At 48.0% G+C, this 17,266-nt stretch overlaps 7 protein-coding genes across 7 annotated transcripts; 5 read left to right on the forward strand and 2 right to left on the reverse strand.

The window, feature by feature from the left end:
* Positions 1-246: 246 nt before the first annotated feature.
* Positions 247-2,360, forward strand: F5B22DRAFT_22353 (uncharacterized protein). The gene is made up of 3 exons (XM_047969770.1): positions 247-780; positions 887-1,077; positions 1,275-2,360. The coding sequence occupies exons 1-3, from the start codon at positions 525-527 to the stop codon at positions 2,202-2,204; spliced, it is 1,377 nt and encodes a 458-aa protein (XP_047836516.1). The 5' UTR covers positions 247-524; the 3' UTR covers positions 2,205-2,360.
* Positions 2,361-3,440: 1,080 nt separating this feature from the next.
* On the forward strand, positions 3,441-6,002 carry F5B22DRAFT_22596 (heterokaryon incompatibility protein-domain-containing protein). The gene is made up of 3 exons (XM_047969794.1): positions 3,441-5,377; positions 5,501-5,678; positions 5,939-6,002. Exon 1 carries the CDS (start codon positions 3,783-3,785, stop codon positions 5,355-5,357), a length of 1,575 nt encoding a protein of 524 aa, XP_047836517.1. The 5' UTR covers positions 3,441-3,782; the 3' UTR covers positions 5,358-5,377; positions 5,501-5,678; positions 5,939-6,002.
* F5B22DRAFT_583787 (uncharacterized protein) lies at positions 5,938-7,365 on the forward strand. The gene is made up of 3 exons (XM_047973382.1): positions 5,938-6,190; positions 6,250-6,532; positions 6,591-7,365. Exons 1-3 carry the CDS (start codon positions 6,131-6,133, stop codon positions 6,854-6,856), a joined length of 609 nt encoding a protein of 202 aa, XP_047836518.1. The 5' UTR covers positions 5,938-6,130; the 3' UTR covers positions 6,857-7,365.
* Positions 7,366-7,378: 13 nt separating this feature from the next.
* F5B22DRAFT_583791 (alpha/beta-hydrolase) lies at positions 7,379-8,348 on the forward strand. Its single transcript, XM_047973383.1, has one exon. It carries the CDS (start codon positions 7,490-7,492, stop codon positions 8,261-8,263), a length of 774 nt encoding a protein of 257 aa, XP_047836519.1. The 5' UTR covers positions 7,379-7,489; the 3' UTR covers positions 8,264-8,348.
* On the reverse strand, positions 8,292-11,080 carry F5B22DRAFT_583794 (uncharacterized protein). Its single transcript, XM_047973384.1, has 4 exons — positions 10,360-11,080; positions 9,723-10,307; positions 9,542-9,665; positions 8,292-9,465 (listed from the first exon to the last, which is right to left on the reverse strand). Exons 1-4 carry the CDS (start codon positions 10,548-10,550, stop codon positions 8,899-8,901), a joined length of 1,467 nt encoding a protein of 488 aa, XP_047836520.1. The 5' UTR covers positions 10,551-11,080; the 3' UTR covers positions 8,292-8,898.
* Positions 11,081-12,375: 1,295 nt separating this feature from the next.
* On the reverse strand, positions 12,376-13,819 carry F5B22DRAFT_653195 (uncharacterized protein; the record flags this gene model as incomplete). The annotated part of the gene is made up of 3 exons (XM_047979694.1): positions 12,376-12,928; positions 12,977-13,559; positions 13,616-13,819. 3 exons carry the CDS (start codon positions 13,817-13,819, stop codon positions 12,426-12,428), a joined length of 1,290 nt encoding a protein of 429 aa, XP_047836521.1. The 3' UTR covers positions 12,376-12,425.
* A 936-nt stretch (positions 13,820-14,755) lies between these two features.
* F5B22DRAFT_641102 (actin-like ATPase domain-containing protein) lies at positions 14,756-16,921 on the forward strand (the record flags this gene model as incomplete). The annotated part of the gene is made up of 8 exons (XM_047977941.1): positions 14,756-14,939; positions 15,011-15,378; positions 15,427-15,522; positions 15,591-15,705; positions 15,759-16,114; positions 16,171-16,286; positions 16,337-16,496; positions 16,559-16,921. The coding sequence occupies 8 exons, from the start codon at positions 14,756-14,758 to the stop codon at positions 16,919-16,921; spliced, it is 1,758 nt and encodes a 585-aa protein (XP_047836522.1).
* Between the last annotated feature and the right edge of the window lie 345 nt (positions 16,922-17,266).

Here is a 17,266-nt window from a genome sequence, read left to right on the forward strand (position 1 = left end):
TACTGTATGTACTTAACTACCTCCTGCTATTCGACTCGACTTCATACTAGTACTCTTCTCAGGTCTCGAGACGTCGATCTCTCTCTCTCCCTCTCTCCATCCATCTCTCTCAACCATTCCCTTCTCAACTATCTACGTCACGTACTTTCTCGCCCAGCCCTGAGCTGAAAATTGTCGTCATCCAAAGCCAATAATCGCTATCATCGCCGCCATTCCAACCACGTTTACCTCCCCAGCGACACTTCTAACTTCGAGACGTAACCCCACCACACTCGTAAACTGATCGCTTAATCAACCGACCAACCACACAAACAAACAGTCCATCCGTCATTCAATCAGCACGACAGCTCAATCCACCTTTGTTTCTTTCTTTCGCACATCGTGCTCAACACTCGCTCCAAGAGAACGACACGAGAATTAAGCACCGACCAATCGAGGTGGCCATCCGAGAAGGCCGACACAGACGTCTATCTAGCAAGCCAGGCGACCTCGAGGTCTGACATCACTATGCGCATAGCCCGACGATGAAGTTTGGAGAGCAACTTGAAGAGGCTTCGGTGCCTGGCTGGAGCTTGCACAATGTCGACTACAACTCGCTAAAGCACCAGATTAAAATACACACCACCAAGGATCAGGCCGCTGTCGCCATCGCTATCCCCGGCCACCAAGATCAGGCCCTAAGAAGATTCGAGGACGCCTTCTATCTGGAACTCTGCTCCCAGCATGACCGCGTCGGATTGTTCGTCACCAGTAAGGCCGACGAGATTTCCCGCCGTTTGCGTATGTGCTGTATTTCTATTGAACTTTGATTTCACGCCCACCTGCGCCGCCACGCGCTTCATTCATGGTTTGCAGCCAGCTAACCTTATGATTCGCTCTACTTCAGGCTATATCTCGATACTTGTGCAACAATTGATCCTCAAATGCACCGACACACGAGGCTTGTCCGCAAAGCGCCAGCGGCGATTCGCCAAGTACCATGCACAAATCGAAGAGTGCGGCCAGGATATCAAAGCACTCGGTCGGTTTGTGGACGCCCAAGTCACTGCGTTCCGCAAGATCCTAAAGAAATACAAGGTATGTTATGCTGTACATGAAGTTATTCGCAACACTAGCCGCATCGTTACAATTGTAATCTCCACAGAGCCACTGCCCACAAGCTGCGTAGCGCATACTAGTCGATCAATTGACGCCATCCGTCTTGTGGTGCACGCCACCGCGCGTGGCAGACTTGAAAGAGCCGAAGCTAACATGTGACTTCACCACCTACGCAGAAATGGACTGGGTCAACGACGTTGGGCAGTCGCTTCAAGGATAACATCCTCCACCATCCAAAAAGCTTCACCAACTACAACCTCACCCCACTACACACCCAATACCACGAACTACGCAGCACCCTCGAAGCCGCTTTACCTAACTATGCGAATACCCTCGAATCATCGCTCCCCACCGAATCGCATGATGCCTCTATTCGCAGAGCCCAGCGTGACTCTCGTCGCCCATCGCATGATGTAGCGACTATGGCACCTACGGGCTATTGGAATGAGTACGACCACGGCAGTGAGGTCGGCGACCACGATGATGCATACGTTATCTATATCGACCCGAACGCCACCGACGAATTTCCCGGCCTAGCGTATATGAAGAACATGTTCGTTAACCCCGTCGACTCGGTGCGCCACTGGCTACAGTCGCAGAAGTCCAGAGGCACGACGATGACGGCTACAGTATCAACTCCATCAGAAACACAATCGCTTCTAGGCAACAGAACGAGCACAAGTAACGGCGCTTTGTCAGACTACTTCACCGCACGGCCGTCCGCAACGGACGAACCAATGACTGAAGATGACTACCTCTCCTCACGCTCGTCTTCGTCGGTGGCCGATTACAAATTAGGCTTACAACAAGATAGGATGCTAACACGAGCGGTTATTGTCGCTTTTCTCGCGGCTTTTGTACTGCTAGGCATCTCAAGTCTCCTAGTCTTGACGGGACGTCGACGTCTACGTCTTGAGGTTGACGCCGGCGCCGCCGTGGGCTCTGTTGCCAGCCTATTTTGTGCCTGCATGGGCCTCGGGGCCATGCTCTATCGCCAACACCCCGGTAGCTACTTGTACACTCTTGCTGTCTGGATTACCTTCATCACTGTATGCATACTCAATGGCATTCTGCTTGTGCTGGTCGCTGGCAGCAGTGGATTATGATAACGCATCCTACCCCTTCCTCTCGACGCTTTGTTGCCTCGAGGGAGGTGGGGACGGGGGAAACGAAACGGCATTGAAGCAGGCTATGCCATGTATTACATACTTCTTACATGTTTTACTTTAGACTGGATGGGTTCAGGATGGAGCATAGCGTTCTCATCTTGCTTTGCGCCTTTTCTTTTTCTTTTTCTTTACGATCTGGTTATACTAACTGTATACGGGAGATACGTATGAGATTTTCGTATCTTGCTAACTGCCCTGGGGATTTCAGGCGAAAAGGGGGGCGTATATGGATACTTTGATTTTCAAGTAATGACTTACGCGGACAAAGGTTGTCTACCTGAGTATTTACCGGGCAAGGGAAAGGAAAGGGCAGTCAATGGATGGAGGGAGGGAGGGAGGGATAAATGGGTGATGTACTATCTACCTGCACTGGTTCACGGTACTGTGTTTGTGTATATAGAGGTAGATAGGGAAATGAGAGAAATCAAGTCTTAGGACAGTTTGTCATGTCAATATTAGGTTTGTGAAGGTGTCTGTTCTCTAAGCCAAATTATTATCTGTCATGATCATCAATAAGTTCAAAAAATCCTAACTACAGTTAAATCTTGATGCACTGCCGTCTATGTGGGAGAACATGTGACGTTTGCAGTATCTTGACAAGTGGCGAGTACGAGCTTTGCGGATAATGCCACGTGAGTCGAGGGAGTCTAGTCAAGTCGGTAGCTGTAGCTTTCATTTCGTGACACCGATAACGATGTATATGATGGAAAGGTCAAAGCGCTCAAGTCTCGTCTCATTCTTCCGAACTGGCATTCCTGGTAACGGGCGTGGATAAGGCACCACGTGAAGCTTCGTAGGTACTGATATGCCTGGTGACCGTACAGTCTCATCTCGCTCACGCTATTTCATAGATTCTCGGGATAAGCGCCCGTGAGTTGTAAGTGGTGCGTATTGGGTGAGGGCCGCTTCATGAGATTCTCATATGGTCGGTCATGTTGTGATTGTCGTGAATAAGGCACGAGCGATCTGGTGAGACTCACATTGTCGCGCAAAGGTCGGGGGTAAGAGCATTCGGACTGCTTTGAGTATATACGCCGAGTTTCCTTGTCTGTTTCCTAAACGGGATTCAATGTGTAGCTGTTTTCTGCATCTTATAGAAATTCTCAGAGCAAGTAATTATCCCGACTCTTTGGAGGTTTTAGCGTTTTCGTTTTAGCGAACGCTTATGGTGGGAGAGGTCCTGCAGATTGTGTCTTCATCTGTGTCTGGAGTGCCAGCTTGGGGTCGAGTCTTTAATATGCTTGCAGAGAATCTTATCAACACATCAATTGCGAGAGCTGAAATGTTAACGACCGTCTAAAAATAGTGGTTCACGCTTGAGGCAGGCTGAGAAGATAATGCAGATTATTGGCTTAGAACGCCACACAGAGCTTGCGCCCCTTTTTACATGGAATAAGACTTGCGCGTTCTCTCAGCAGATCGTTTCTTATTTTTGATTGATTTTCTAGGGGAAAATCCAGTAGCTCCTCTTCACCTCTCTCCAATATCCTTACCCCCCGCTCCATTCAAGGCCTGATGTGGCTCATCAATTGCCAAGAATTGACTCTGGTGGAGGTGGGGGGTGCGCTGGATGTACAATATGCAATTCTGTCTCACACTTGGGAGGCCGGTGAAGAAGTCCAGTTCGATGAATTTCAAAGTCGAACCGCGACAACAAAACGAGGCTGGGACAAGATCCGAACATTGTGCCGGCTCGCCATAGACGAAGGCTATCAATATGCCTGGTGCGATACGTGTTGCATCAATAAAACGAGCAGTGCGGAGCTCTCTGAGGCCATCAATTCCATGTTCTCTTGGTATGCGACGGCGGGTATATGCTACGTCTACCTGGACGATTATGATTCTGTATTTGCTACAAGTAAGCTGGGGGCTTCAAGATGGTTCACGCGAGGATGGACGCTCCAAGAGTTGATTGCGCCCGCTCGACTGCGCTTCTACGACGTAGCCTGGAGAGCTGTTGGACTAAAGACTGCTATGAGCAAGGGCCTTTCCAAGATCACTGGCATTGCGGAAGATATACTTCTCGTCGCAAAAGACCGAGACTTGGATGATGTTCTCAGCCAAGTGTCAGTAGCGGCGAGGATGTCGTGGGCTGCGAGACGGGAGACAACTCGAGTTGAAGATATAGCCTACTGTCTTCTTGGAATATTTGGCGTCAATCTCCCGTTACTGTACGGTGAAGGAGAGCGGGCCTTTATCCGACTGCAAGAAGAAATTGTCAAGACGAACAACGATCTCTCCCTATTCGCATGGCGATCTGCTGAAGATTCGTCTTCTGGCCCTCTCGAGAGCTACAGGGGCGTGTTCGCAGACCACCCCAGAGACTTCCAGTACTCGGGTGGAATCATCACGACCAGCAGTACTATGTACAACTCGGAATTCACGATGTCCAATAAAGGCGTCAAACTCGAGATGAACCTCTCCTACTTCGATGAGAAGGGCTTGCACGTGTTATTTCTAAATTGCCACGACACCGCAAAGCACCAGAAAAGTCTGGGTATCTTTCTCATACACCAGGGCGCCAGCATCTTTGCTCGAGCCCGACCACAGCTGTTCGCATTGCGGTACATACACGGCTCTCATATGATCGAGCGCAAGCCCTTCTTCCTCAGCAAGACTCTGAGTCCTAGTATTGCGCGATCGCTAAACAAGGTGCACCGCCGCGCCTTCATCGTCTCAAAGCTCCGAGGAAAATACGGCCGTGACTGGTCGGAGGGGGACGTAGGTCCCAAGGCGCTTTGGGACGGTGGCCAACGCATGTTCATCACGGCCGGTCTTGAGGACTTTGTGGGATATTACCAGTATCAAATCTTCTTTCCGAACGAGTTTCAGACGAACACCAGCGGACTTAAAGTCTTCTTTGGCTACGGTTATGGCTTCGAGCCCTGGCTGCGAGCTGTCACGCTCGACAAGAACTACCCCTTGTTACACGCGGTTGAGATAGGCGACATGAGGTTGCTTGCACAGGAGGCGCAGAAAATAAAGCCACGGAGAAAGTTCGATACCGGATATGGGATAACGGTTGAGCTTGTGCATGGCACTAGGGATGGGGAGCCTGTGTTCTTGATCAACTTCGAAGAGAAGAAGTAGTTATTGAGGAAGAGCAGTGGGTGAGCCATATCCTATCCAATAACCCAGCAGTCTGTGAAAGTAACATGAACGAACCTGACGCGACAGAAGGGCCGTATCACGTTTTTGAAGATCGGATATAGCTAATCTATGTCAATAAATAGGTAAACTGGATCATTATGTATTCGAGATACAACCCAGCAGCCCACCTATAGCTACACGCACGATCAGCTCAGGGTCTCTTCGTCCAGATTATCGAGAACGGCTTCTCATATATCACTGCCATGGAAACGTCATGCATCTTCACCGCCAGATGAGGGGTAAGATCCAGAAGCACTCTTAGTAAGCCACCTAGTATATAGGAGGCCCCTACTTTCTTTCTCTGGGAAACTCTGTCAGGTTATTCCATGTAGTCTGAGCATTGCAACATTGCCAGCATCGCTGATAGCCCTGCCCTAGTAACTCTCGAAACATCTATAACGCTATTTCCGTTCTTATAAAGATCATGTCTCAATATCACCTTGATGGGTTTGCACTTGTCGTTGGGGTATGTTGGCTGTCTGTGCCGATAAGGAGACAAATACTGACAAATGTGCTTACAGGCTGCAGGAGGTATCGGGCAAGAAGTCGTCTACTCGTTTGCCGAGGCTGGTGTGAAGGGTATCTTGCTAGCTGATATCAGCACCGAAGGCGTTGAGGAGACTACGAGGAAGGCAAAAACCCTAGCTTCGAACCCCTCGTGTCGCTGCATTGCTACTACAGTTGACGTCACGAGCATCAAGTCCGTTGTAGATATGATCGATCTGATGGTGAAGGAGTTTGGCAGAATCGACTACTGCGTAAACGCAGCTGGTGTGAGCCAGACCCCTTAGACTGTTCGACGTTATTAACAAGTGTTGACTTTGACCTACAGATTGACACAGCTGTCTACTGCCCAATGGACCAGACGGAACCTGATGACTTCGATCGAGTCATGGCGATTAATACCAGAGGGGTGTTCTTTGTGATTCGGGAAGTGGCGAGGGTGATGAAGTCCCAGGAGCCGATGGTAGTCAATCTCGGTCGACACGGCAATCGGGATGTAGGCCGTGGCTCCATCGTCAATGTCTCTTCGACAATGGCAGTCGTTGCGGTCGAGGGCAAGGTTTCATATGCGACTTCGAAACACGCCATTACCGGCATCACTAGGGCTGCGGGTATGTCTGCGAGCCAATTCAGATACCTATCCATACTATCGTTACTAACTGACAGTAGTGATGGACTATAAATCTTTTGGTATCCGTACGAATCAAGTGTGTCCAATCTGGGTGAGGACGCCAATGTTCGCGGAGGAATGCCGTAAAGTTCCCCAGACACAACAGATGGTAGAGGCTCTGTCATCAGCCAAGAGACCAATCGAGCCCGACGAGGTCGCTGCCGCTTGTTTATACCTATGTACCACTGGTGCTGTAGCCGTGAATGGCCTTACCTTGACAATCGACACAGGGCTTACGGCAGGGCCGATGGTCATCGCAGCTTAAGCCCTTGAGATAGCGGTTTAGCATTTTTGGTAAGCATAAAGTCGATACTGTTGGGGAGGAGGCAAGAATGTGACGCATAAAGTAATTTGAAAATATAGAAGACTTCGCTTGAAAGGCTGATCCAGTGTTGGTGGATATGATGTTGCTGATACAGGGATGTCATGTAACTAGAGAAAAAAAGCGAAAGATAGGGGAAAATGATCAGTGGACTTGTGTGGTAACAGTGTATATCAGAAAGCACTGCCTTGGTATGCGTGAATACTGGATAAGAGGAACATATCAGCTTAGACCCAAGCAGAATGAATAATGCACAGAGGAGGCGGGTGGTTTAGGTGGGCCCTTGTGTGCGGGCGACCTCATGAATGCATGCAATGGGTAGTTTGTTAGATGCTTGCGTCGTCTGTCCAACCATATCAGGCTGTGATATGCCTGTTGGTAAGCGATGCCACCGGTTGGTGCATCCGGACTAATTATAATATGGACTTAAGTACATAACATGTACTTCGCCCTCAATCCTCGCAACGTATGGTGACATCAACTCTCTCGGTAGATGTTCGATCTGTAAGAATAATTTATCGACGAGGGCCCTATCCTGCATTCACTTTACCCCTACCTCTCCACGCCTAATTCGTAATGAGGCCCTCGATTCTGATTGTTCATGGCGGCTGGCATGTTCCACAGAGCTATGTCAAGCTTGTCGCTGCCCTTGAATCTCTTGGATTTGAAGTTCACATCCCGCGCCTCCCTTCTGTAGACAATGTCCGTCCACCTAAAGGCGACCTGTCCGACGATACCAAGATTATTCGCAGCTTTGCCGAGAATCTTTTGAAGGAGGGGAAGACTATCATTGCTCTTCTCCACTCCTACGGTGGTCATGTTGGTTCCAATGCGTTGTACGGGCTGGGGCTTGAGGCCAGGTCCGCTCAAGGGCTGCCGGGCGGTATCTCTCATCTCATATACCTAGCAGGACATATACTTCCAGAAGGGACGTCAATGATCGACAAGATACGAGAATTCGGACATGAAGGCTTTATCCCAATCAACTTCGACATCGACGAGGACAACAGTTGTTTACACCGGTATCCTAAAGCAGTCGTTGTGAACGCACAGCCTGGCGAGGTAGACGAGAAGGAGCTTGACGAATACGTCAACACCTTCGAGCGCTGGAATATTCAATGCATACACCAAATTGCTGAGCATGGGGCGTGGCGTGAAATTCCTGTATCGTACGTTTATACGAGCCATGATCTAGTGGTAGCTGCTTCTTACCAAAAACACTTCGTCGAAACCTTGGAAAAGGAGGGCTATAAGGTTCAGTCATTCGAGCTGACGACTGGCCACTGTCCTAACTTGACTGCTGTCGAAGGCGTAGTGGACGTGGTTAAGAAGGTATACGAGGATCAGTAATGACGGATTACTTCATAACATACTCGAAGCTGCGAATACATGTTCTCTGTTACCCTACCAATGATTATTTAGTCTCTCCGAGTAATTACCATGACTAGTTGTACAAGTGTGCTGAGTTCATTGTGAACAATAGTGGCCTGAGCGACACGCCTCGGCGTGAAGACTACACGTCGAGAGCTGTGTGAAAGTGAAAAGACTAATGTGTACTAAATCCATTTTGTGCCAAATGATCACAATCCGACGTCCATGGGGCCCATCGTGATTACACATCACTATCGCGCTGCACGGGTTTCTCCCCAACTCCTGTCCACCCGATCAATGCCCAGTATGCTCCCTGCCAAGTGCATACGGATTGCTCTTAACCAGTTACGCCCTTGAATGCGATACTTCGGTCCCACGATCCCATTAATAGAGCGACCAGGTTCCTAGAGGACCTGTCGCGAGGGGTCTTTCTGTGGGCCGTACTATCTTGCCTATCGATGTTGACGAGTTGAGCTGAGGATCTTGAGCAACGGGTGAACGAGCTTCCACTGGTATTGGGCTTACTCCGATATATACTGATGTGGATTGAACCACGGTAAGGGCTGGCAGTGTCACGAGAAAGTAAAGTGTATCGCGGTACGTCATTCGTGCACTCATACCCTCTTATACAGTCCCCATCTTCCCCTGTTCTTTTCGTTGACGGAAGCTAAATCACTGCTGGATAGACAATATTCGCAGGCCATGGCAGTAGGGTATTGTTTCTTCGTTATAGCCTGAGCAATCCAATTTAATACGACCCATGTGGCCTGTAAAAATACCAAATCAGCAACAAGGATGGCGAGTAGCATCGCTCCTGCGCTCTTCTGTTCAGGGACAGAGCAGATGTATTGTGTAAAGATGGTCGCGTTTTTGGTTTCAAGGGGTCCTGTTACTGGTGCAATAGTGCTGTAACTCTCGTTGATGAGAATTGATCTGTTACGGTCGGTGGGATAAGGTATGCTCCCGAAGAGAATATCGCCTGGGATATGATTAGATGCTCCTTCGTAGAGAACACCCCCGGGTAGCCGGTTCATATCGCCAGACCCCGATGTTGCATACTTGAGGCTATCGTTGTCTAGGAGAAAGCTAGATAAGCGTGTATTCGCTAAATCGACGGCGAAAATTGAATGGATCAGCTTTGCGAAGTACAGGCCTTCAGTCAACACTGAAGAGAAAACAATCTACAACTAATTTGTAAGTAACCTGAACTGTTTCACCGGATGAGTTGGATTGCGAGATTCTTGATAGAAAACTTACTGTGTCATTGTTCAGAAGAGTCCAGAGTTGGTCGCTATCAAAGCCCACATTGAAGTTGTTGGTAATATGAGCTGCAGAATCGATGAAAGAGAATGTAAGATCGAATAAGTCCCCATCGCGAATACTATAGATCTGTCAGCATGAAATCGCGAGTATGCAAAACTGTAACTAAATAATGTACCTTTTTAATGGTGAACGCAAGTCGTCCCAGTAGTAACCAAGGTTGGCACTGACTATCTCATTGTCATCACTGGTCTGGAGGAGGCTCATCGTCGTCATCACGCCATACAATGCCGCTTCCACCAATCTACTTCCCCACCACATACTGGCATGCGTGGTGATGTTGTCGCTAATGAAGTTCTCGTAGATTATAGAATCATCATATGGACGGGTCTGAGAACTAGAGTATGTGACTCGTAAAGTGATGTTTGATGGTCCAGATTCAGACATAATAGAGCATTGTGCTGTGGCCTTGGCATATGAATTTCTCCATGAGATCCACCATGAGGGCGGTGTGGCTTGGCCCTCTTTCAACAGATGAATTTCAACGGCTAAGGTATGGCAGTCTTCTAATGTGTTGTTGTAGTAGAGAACTGAGGGTAATGAGATGGTTGTATTACTCTCTTCATTCAATTGTGAGAAGCTAGCCACCTGGTAAGAGAGTCCTAAGTTTGTGCTGAAGAACGTGTCACCCACGGAGATGAATTGGGGCTCGCACTTCGGATTGATTGTGGAATCCCAATTGAATGGGGCTTTAAAAAACCACCTGTGTGATATATGTTACTATCTAGGCTCCGTAAGACTGATTGTACACCTACTTATCGCTCCTCGTCGATATTGTAGTATTGGGGTCGGTTGTGTAAATGGTTCGCGGATAGTACCCATTTGATCCAAGGTTCACCAGAGAAAAGAGCCCAGCAAATACAATGCTCACAACGAGTGCTACCGGCGTAAACCAGCGCTGAGGATATGGCCTCGAAATTGGATAGGAAAAGAAGGATGAATGCATTGGTGTCGGGTCGAATTCGAATTTCACGGCTCGACTCAAATTTCCAATGAATAACGTACACAAAACAAAAAAGATTCGAGATTCATACTATCAGGGGTCTAGAGAGAGGATAACAAAGAGGTAAATTGTATATAGCTCGAGAAGTGTGAATGCCTTCAGATTTCTGACCCCTTCTAGACTTTGTGTCGCAAATAGAGTCTTACTGTATACCTCGTACAGCCAATCTGACACATATGACCCTGGACTTTTCAAGTATACTCATTTCATTGATAACGGGTAATATTACGTGTATCGCGTCGTCTAGGGATGCATGGCTGCAGAGTCTTTATTAAGTAACGGAATGGCTGCTGTCGGGTTGATTGAATAATTACCGCGTTTCTAGCATGGCGAGTCCCCGACGGGCAATTACATAAGTCGTATCAAAATGAAACGATGTATCCAGGGGTCCTAGGAGGTACGGGGTTTTAGAATCAGGGCTTAGATTGCCTGCATTTGGAAGAAACAAGTCCGTTGTAGCTGTCAAAAATCCATGTAGTCTATTTAGAGCCCTTGCTTAACCTCGGTGACCCTGAAAAGCTTCAGTTTCAATGCGCCAAGTCAGGTGTTATGCTGCGCGTTTATCGCGTGCATCAGTGCGCACACTGGGGCGGTGATGAGAATGTAACTCTGACCGTCAGACGTACTGCTGTCATCCCATGTGAAATGGCCAGTTCACTGTTTCTAATTCTGTCATAGGGCAAGTATTGTCATTTAACCGTGTACGTACTTATAAGCCTCATATGTAGCCCCCTGAGCTTGTAAGGATTGGGAAGAAAGGAAGAAAAGGCATGTCATCTAGACCTTATAATCATTATCAGCAATAATATTCTTGCAAAAGTATATAGACGCCTATTCGTATGTAACGTTAATCAGGATGGTAATGTAATTTCAGCCCTATGACTGAAAATGGCCCGTATACGGTACCTACAGCTTGTTTCACTTCGTTGTGTAAGCCAATGGCGCAAGTGGCTAGGACCTGGGCAGGAATCGGTACGACTGGCCGTATAATCCATCCCATCGGCCTGGAAATGTCAACAGGTAAGCATTTAATTATCACTGCCTCCCTAAGTCCTACGCGTGAGACAGCGTGTGACCTCCGCTATTCCCCCCTATTTCCTAGGTAGCACCCCCTTTCCTCAAGCCAGAGGCTCCAGCCACTTTCACACGCCACAGTACTAGTGTTAGGTACTTCGCTACCTATCAACCCCACTTTTTGGCCTTAACCTTGCTCTTGCCGAAGTGTAGATCTAGATACCTAGCGCTGGAGGTGGCTCTCCATCAACGGGCGATAGGATTGTGATCTTTTCAGTGCCGTAGACGATATCGAATTGGTTGCCCAAATTTGCTAGCTAGCTTATTGAGCGTATGGACTATCGTCGCCTTGAGCCCGAGCCAGACCACAACGCGGTACGTCGCAGCGTAGATGTTACACATCTTGGCGATGTGCCGATTGCGCTCTCGGAGGTTTGCTATAGTTAATAGTGGAACTGGTTAAACTCAAGGCCTCATCTGACAATATACCTGGCTCTCCTCTCGCCTACTCTTCTATGGCTACGGATCTCTACCTTACTATTGAGTGTGAATTTCTGGTTATCTCATCGGAAACTCACATTGGGATAGGCTAATAGCACTCCTAAAGTTTCTCCGAGATTGATGGTTATGGTTTGTGCTTACGTGGGCATGACGCAAGCAATAGATTGAAACAGGAGCTCAGGCAGGTGCAATGGATTCTCATATCTGTTTGGTCGAGAAGTATGACCAATCTAGTTTACATAGTAGCAGTGGTGTTTGAGTTGCCTCGCGATGGATGCTTCCTTGGCAACCAGCTACCGGTGATCAAGTTCTGTACACAACAACTGATCCCTTTTCCACCACGTGGATGCTCCGGGGGTTCTCCTCGGTTCTCTTGGTCAAAGCACCGAAGGTCCAATATGCAATACATCCATCGTGCTTGTCCGAGATTGCACGCTCAGAGGATTCCTCCTCCACCAATGTGTCGAGAGGTAAAGATTTGTGATCATGGTATCTCATATCGTATGCCACGGCAATATAGAAAACATCGCGAGCCCGGCGCATAAGCTCGGTTAGCTTATATGCCTCTTCGCAAGCCTTCAGCAAAAGTTTAATCCCCTTTTCTTTACTTGACCCTTTCTTGATCTTCAGAGGAGATAAACCCAGCCAAACCTTATCTACTAGTTCGCAGACAAATCTCGGACATCCTCCCTGGTCGGTCTCCAATATCTCTTGACTCGATTCTGTCGAGCGGTCTTTGCAAAGCTTTTCAGTACAATTGATAGACGCGGATCTCCATTCCACGAAATTCTTCAAGTCAACGTACCCTAAATTGGTCAATATATGACATGGTTGATCTTATGTGAGAAACTCACCGTTCTGCACCTTCTTGAAAAAATCCTGTTCAATAATTTCCATTTGTCGACCGGTCTCGCCAGCATAGAAGGATCTCGAAAGAATGTGAGTATAGATGGATAAGAATACCTGGCTGCGCAACCGATTCACAAGATATTTCATGGGTAGTTGCCCAGTTCTGAAAGGCTGGTAGAACTCATGTTCACCAACATCTGGATGAGATTGTTGAAATTCATTCTCGAAAGTGCTTCTCACCATATCAGTGATGGTATGCCGAAGCAGAAGAAACTTCTGGACCACATCGCTATCGATGACCTGTGGCTTCGCCGTGACTATTAGTGAATTTCGAAGGCTGTTTGCCTTCTCCGTCAGTTGGCGATTTTGCTCCTTCAGGGCAGCAATCTGGTGGTGTAAGTCTTCATCTTTCTGTCTGGCATCGCGACTAGTACTGGACAACTCTTCTAGAGTCATGCAAATCACATTCATTCGGTCCTTCATCTCTTGCATTTCTTGACGCATTTCCCTGCCTGAAAAGTGATCCTGGTCGCATCCTGGACGGCCTTCATGCTGATTCATGGGACTGATGGGTTGGGGATTCTGGCCCTTGAAAAATTAGACGTAGGGGTCTTACTCAATATTAAGAGGGGTTGCGGTCTTACTGGTTGCGGTATCAACTTCAGGACCTGCTCTTGAACCCATGCCTCCAAGCGAGCTTGCACTTGTGCCGACTCAAAACCTCGAGCCACAATAGATTGAAAATCGTCGCAAGTAATACGATTGACATCTGCTTGGGGTTGGTTGTCAATGCCCGAGGCACTTGATGACGTCTCAACGTGGTGAGGGGGATCCTGTGAACGATCCATAGTTGAAGGTAAACAGGATGGTTGGCGGCAGCCTGTCCTTTGTGGTAGTAAGCTCCTGAAATAGGCGTGGCGATGGGAGATTTGTGCTGATCGTAAAGGGCTACGGCTTTCATGTCCTCCCAGCAGATACCTGGGCTTGAGATTGATAGAAAGGAAGGTTCTGGTCTGATTTCTTGCAACGTACTATGATCCGACCTATCATTGGTCTGATTGATCTGAGCCCTACCTAAGGGAGCTCTGATCATCAGGAATGATTTATGGAACAAGTGTTGAGGGCGAAGTGCTAAAGGTGAAGTAGGAACCTTGGAAGGTACCTAAAGTAGGTAGGAAGTGGGAAGGTGCTGGCCTAGGTAGGTACACATAAAAAGGGATATATATATATATATATATATATTAGAGATTCTGGGCTCGAAACTGATAATATTTACAGGTACGGGGTCATAATTGGACTGCCAGCCTTGAACCGCCTAGGTCTCAGTCGTCTGTTTCATGAAGCGAAATCTGTATAAACCGACTTTCAATTATTGAGTGCATATGTTTGAGCATCATAAACGGCCTGCATTACGCCCGTAGCTGAAGGCGAACTGCATGTTCAACTAGTACGCGTGCAACAGTCAGTAGGTGATCCCATTCAGCTAGGTTCATATCTGACCTGGCCCAGTATGCTTTTTACTCCCATTGCCTAGGTAGATACATAGGTACATCCAGAATTGCCTGAGGCAATTGCGTCCCTCGCAACCTCCCTATATGTATACCTCCTTCCTACCTGCCCAAGACCTACCTTACCTGCATGCCTCGTTTTTCTTTGACTCTACCAGTAATCCCACCAACCACATTTTGCTAGAGATTAATGTGTTAGCCTTCTGGTAGATGACCATTACCAGACACTTGATCTTACATGACAAACGTTTCCATCTAGGTTCTTGTTTTTTCACGATGAAGTACTCTTCGTCTGAACTTTCCCCAACGCCCACGCCCGTCAGCCGTGCTTTGACTCCGGCCGATGCCGAAGATCGCGTTGTGATCGCCCTAGACTTCGGCACTACTTACTCCGGGATTGCTTACGCCTTCAGCAATCCTGGGAGGAAGACTGAAGTGGTTCCAATTGTTGACTGGCCTGGTAAGAAACGACCATGCTATCCCCCAGATACCCTCCATGCGGTAGCACCGTGGCGCTAAATGAGATATTAGGACTTGAAGGACATAGGCAGCCTAAAGTACCGACTCTTGTCGGCTACGATCCCAAGGACCCAACTAAGTTCAAATGGGGTGGTCAAGTTGACTGGCGCAATGACGCTGTCCATGGTGTCAAGCTTCTACTAGACCCAAGCCAACCACGACCAATGTACTTACCAACCAGTAACGTGAAAACTGAGTTGAAGAAGCTGCCCAAAGACCCTGTTGATGTAGCTGCTGATTTCATGGGCGCCATCTATTCACATGCCTTATCAAAGATCGAGTCAGCCAGTATCAAGGATTACTTCCACATGTGCCAGAAACAGTTTGTGCTCAGTGTTCCAGCTGTCTGGTCCGACGTTGCCAAAGACAAAACCCTTCGTGTAAGCTTTTGGACATTAGACGCTGATAACTCATCCTAACTGCCATAGGCCGCAAAGAAAGCGGGAATTCACCCTGTCACCTTGATCAAAGAGCCTGAGGCCGCCGCATTGTACACACTGCATATGCACGAGAGGGCTCTCAACGTAAGCTTACTGGCCTCACGAAAGATACTGCGATTATAGGACACATCGGCTAACCATTGAGAATGTAGAAAGGCGATGCGTTCGTGGTGTGCGACGCTGGCGGTGGTACCGTAGACTTGATTTCATACGAAATCACCAGTACCAACCCTTCTTTAGAACTCGCAGAGCTTGTTCCAGGGAAAGGTAACTATTGCCATGTATTTCCTACCGATGATTGATGCTAATAGCTGTAATAGGAGGAATGGCTGGCTCCTTAGGCTTGAATAAACGGTTCGCCGAGGCCGTACAAAACCTTGTGGGTGACGAGCAGTGGGTCACCCTTAAAAAGGGTGTCGGATGGTCAAAAGCATCGACCGAGTTTGACAAGGTGGTCAAGACAGCCTTTAGAGGTGATGTTGACGAGAATTTCTACATCTCGTTTCCATCTGCCAATCTAGAAGACGACGAAGACGAGGACTTAGTAGGGAATTGCTGGACAATGAGCGGAAGACAAGTCAAAGGGATTTTTGACCCTCTCATAACTGATATTATCCGACTCGTCGAAGAGCAAGTTAACAGTGCTCAGGCAAAGCTCCAAGGGCGCCCAATCAAGGTTAGTAACTACCACGACATATATTCCAACAGAGAACTACATGCTGAACATTTCAGGCAATCTTTCTTGTAGGTGGATTTGGTGCGAGTCTTTACCTTAAATCGTGCATCGAAAATGAAATTCCCAACATTCAGGTCATCCAACCAGATGGTGCATGGGCTGCAATCGTCAAGTAAGCATGATTATGTTGATCGGGTTAAAACACAGCTGACATGAAATCAGAGGAGCTGTTCTCAGCCGTATGAAAAACTGCCCAACTGTCACATCGACTCAGGCGGTTCGGCATTACGGTACTGCAGCCTGGACCCCGTATGTGACGATGAGAGACAAAGGACAGCCTCAGAAACTCTGTCCATTGGAAGGTATCAACCGCGTTCGAATGGTCCGATATTCCGGCCCAATTCAACTATTATCAACAAGTCAAATCTAACTTACTGATGGCAGAACACATGGTACATAAACATGGGAGAGGACCTCAAAAGAAACAGGACTATCAAATTTCCGTTTTACCGCACAGTCACCGTCCCCTATTCCCCTCATGAGCTCATCTTCCAAGACCGACTCATCACCTCAGAGGCGAAGGTTCCCCCACCCTATCCTGGACCTGATACCAAGGTCAACTGCACCGTGACGGCTGATTTCAGCCATGTGAAGAAAGCCCGATTCAAGCGTAAGAGGGGAGTAAATGGCATAGAATATACCGAGATCCATTACAACCTAGTGTTGTCTACCGATGCTGCGAACATGAAATTTTCAGTCGAGTTTAACGGTAAAAACCTTGGGAGTGCTGATGCTAGCTACGAGTGAGTTAGCTGAAGAGAGGGATTGAGGCGGTAGCCGGCATTACACTTTCGATGAACAGGAGTTGATATGAAGGCATCGTGGAAGTGTCTGGGTTGCGACAAGAGTGAAAATTGCGTTCGGGTTGATGGATTGAATATGCGAGAGTCTTTAGTTTCTATTTGCACCTCAACGACGGGTGCCAGTTGTCAGCGACTGGGTAGTGGCGCTTGAAGCACGCTGCTGTCGCAGGCTGCGGGCGGATGTTGACCAAGATCAGGCCTGCTCATGCCCCTTAGGTCGTCTTTCCGTAGATACCACCGGAATTGATACCATTAAAGAACAATCTGTCTGCTCTGGCAATTGTCTGTT

This window comes from Xylaria bambusicola, assembly GCF_022495145.1.
Source record: "Xylaria bambusicola strain CBS 139988 unplaced genomic scaffold F5B22scaffold_1, whole genome shotgun sequence".
NCBI lineage: Eukaryota > Fungi > Ascomycota > Sordariomycetes > Xylariales > Xylariaceae > Xylaria > Xylaria bambusicola.

Coding starts and splice junctions, on each gene's coding strand:
- F5B22DRAFT_583791 (XM_047973383.1), top strand. CDS start 7,490: ATGAGGCCCTCGATTCTGATTGTTCATGGCGGCTGGCATGTTCCACAG.
- F5B22DRAFT_583787 (XM_047973382.1), top strand. CDS start 6,131: ATGATCGATCTGATGGTGAAGGAGTTTGGCAGAATCGACTACTGCGTA. Junction 6,191..6,249: donor ACTGCGTAAACGCAGCTGGT/GTGAGCCAGACC, acceptor TTTGACCTACAG/ATTGACACAGCTGTCTACTG. Junction 6,533..6,590: donor CGGCATCACTAGGGCTGCGG/GTATGTCTGCGA, acceptor AACTGACAGTAG/TGATGGACTATAAATCTTTT.
- F5B22DRAFT_22353 (XM_047969770.1), top strand. CDS start 525: ATGAAGTTTGGAGAGCAACTTGAAGAGGCTTCGGTGCCTGGCTGGAGC. Junction 781..886: donor CGAGATTTCCCGCCGTTTGC/GTATGTGCTGTA, acceptor GCTCTACTTCAG/GCTATATCTCGATACTTGTG. Junction 1,078..1,274: donor AGATCCTAAAGAAATACAAG/GTATGTTATGCT, acceptor CCACCTACGCAG/AAATGGACTGGGTCAACGAC.
- F5B22DRAFT_583794 (XM_047973384.1), bottom strand. CDS start 10,550: ATGCATTCATCCTTCTTTTCCTATCCAATTTCGAGGCCATATCCTCAG. Junction 9,666..9,722: donor TTGCGTTCACCATTAAAAAG/GTACATTATTTA, acceptor ACAGATCTATAG/TATTCGCGATGGGGACTTAT. Junction 9,466..9,541: donor CTCTTCTGAACAATGACACA/GTAAGTTTTCTA, acceptor AATTAGTTGTAG/ATTGTTTTCTCTTCAGTGTT.
- F5B22DRAFT_22596 (XM_047969794.1), top strand. CDS start 3,783: ATGTGGCTCATCAATTGCCAAGAATTGACTCTGGTGGAGGTGGGGGGT.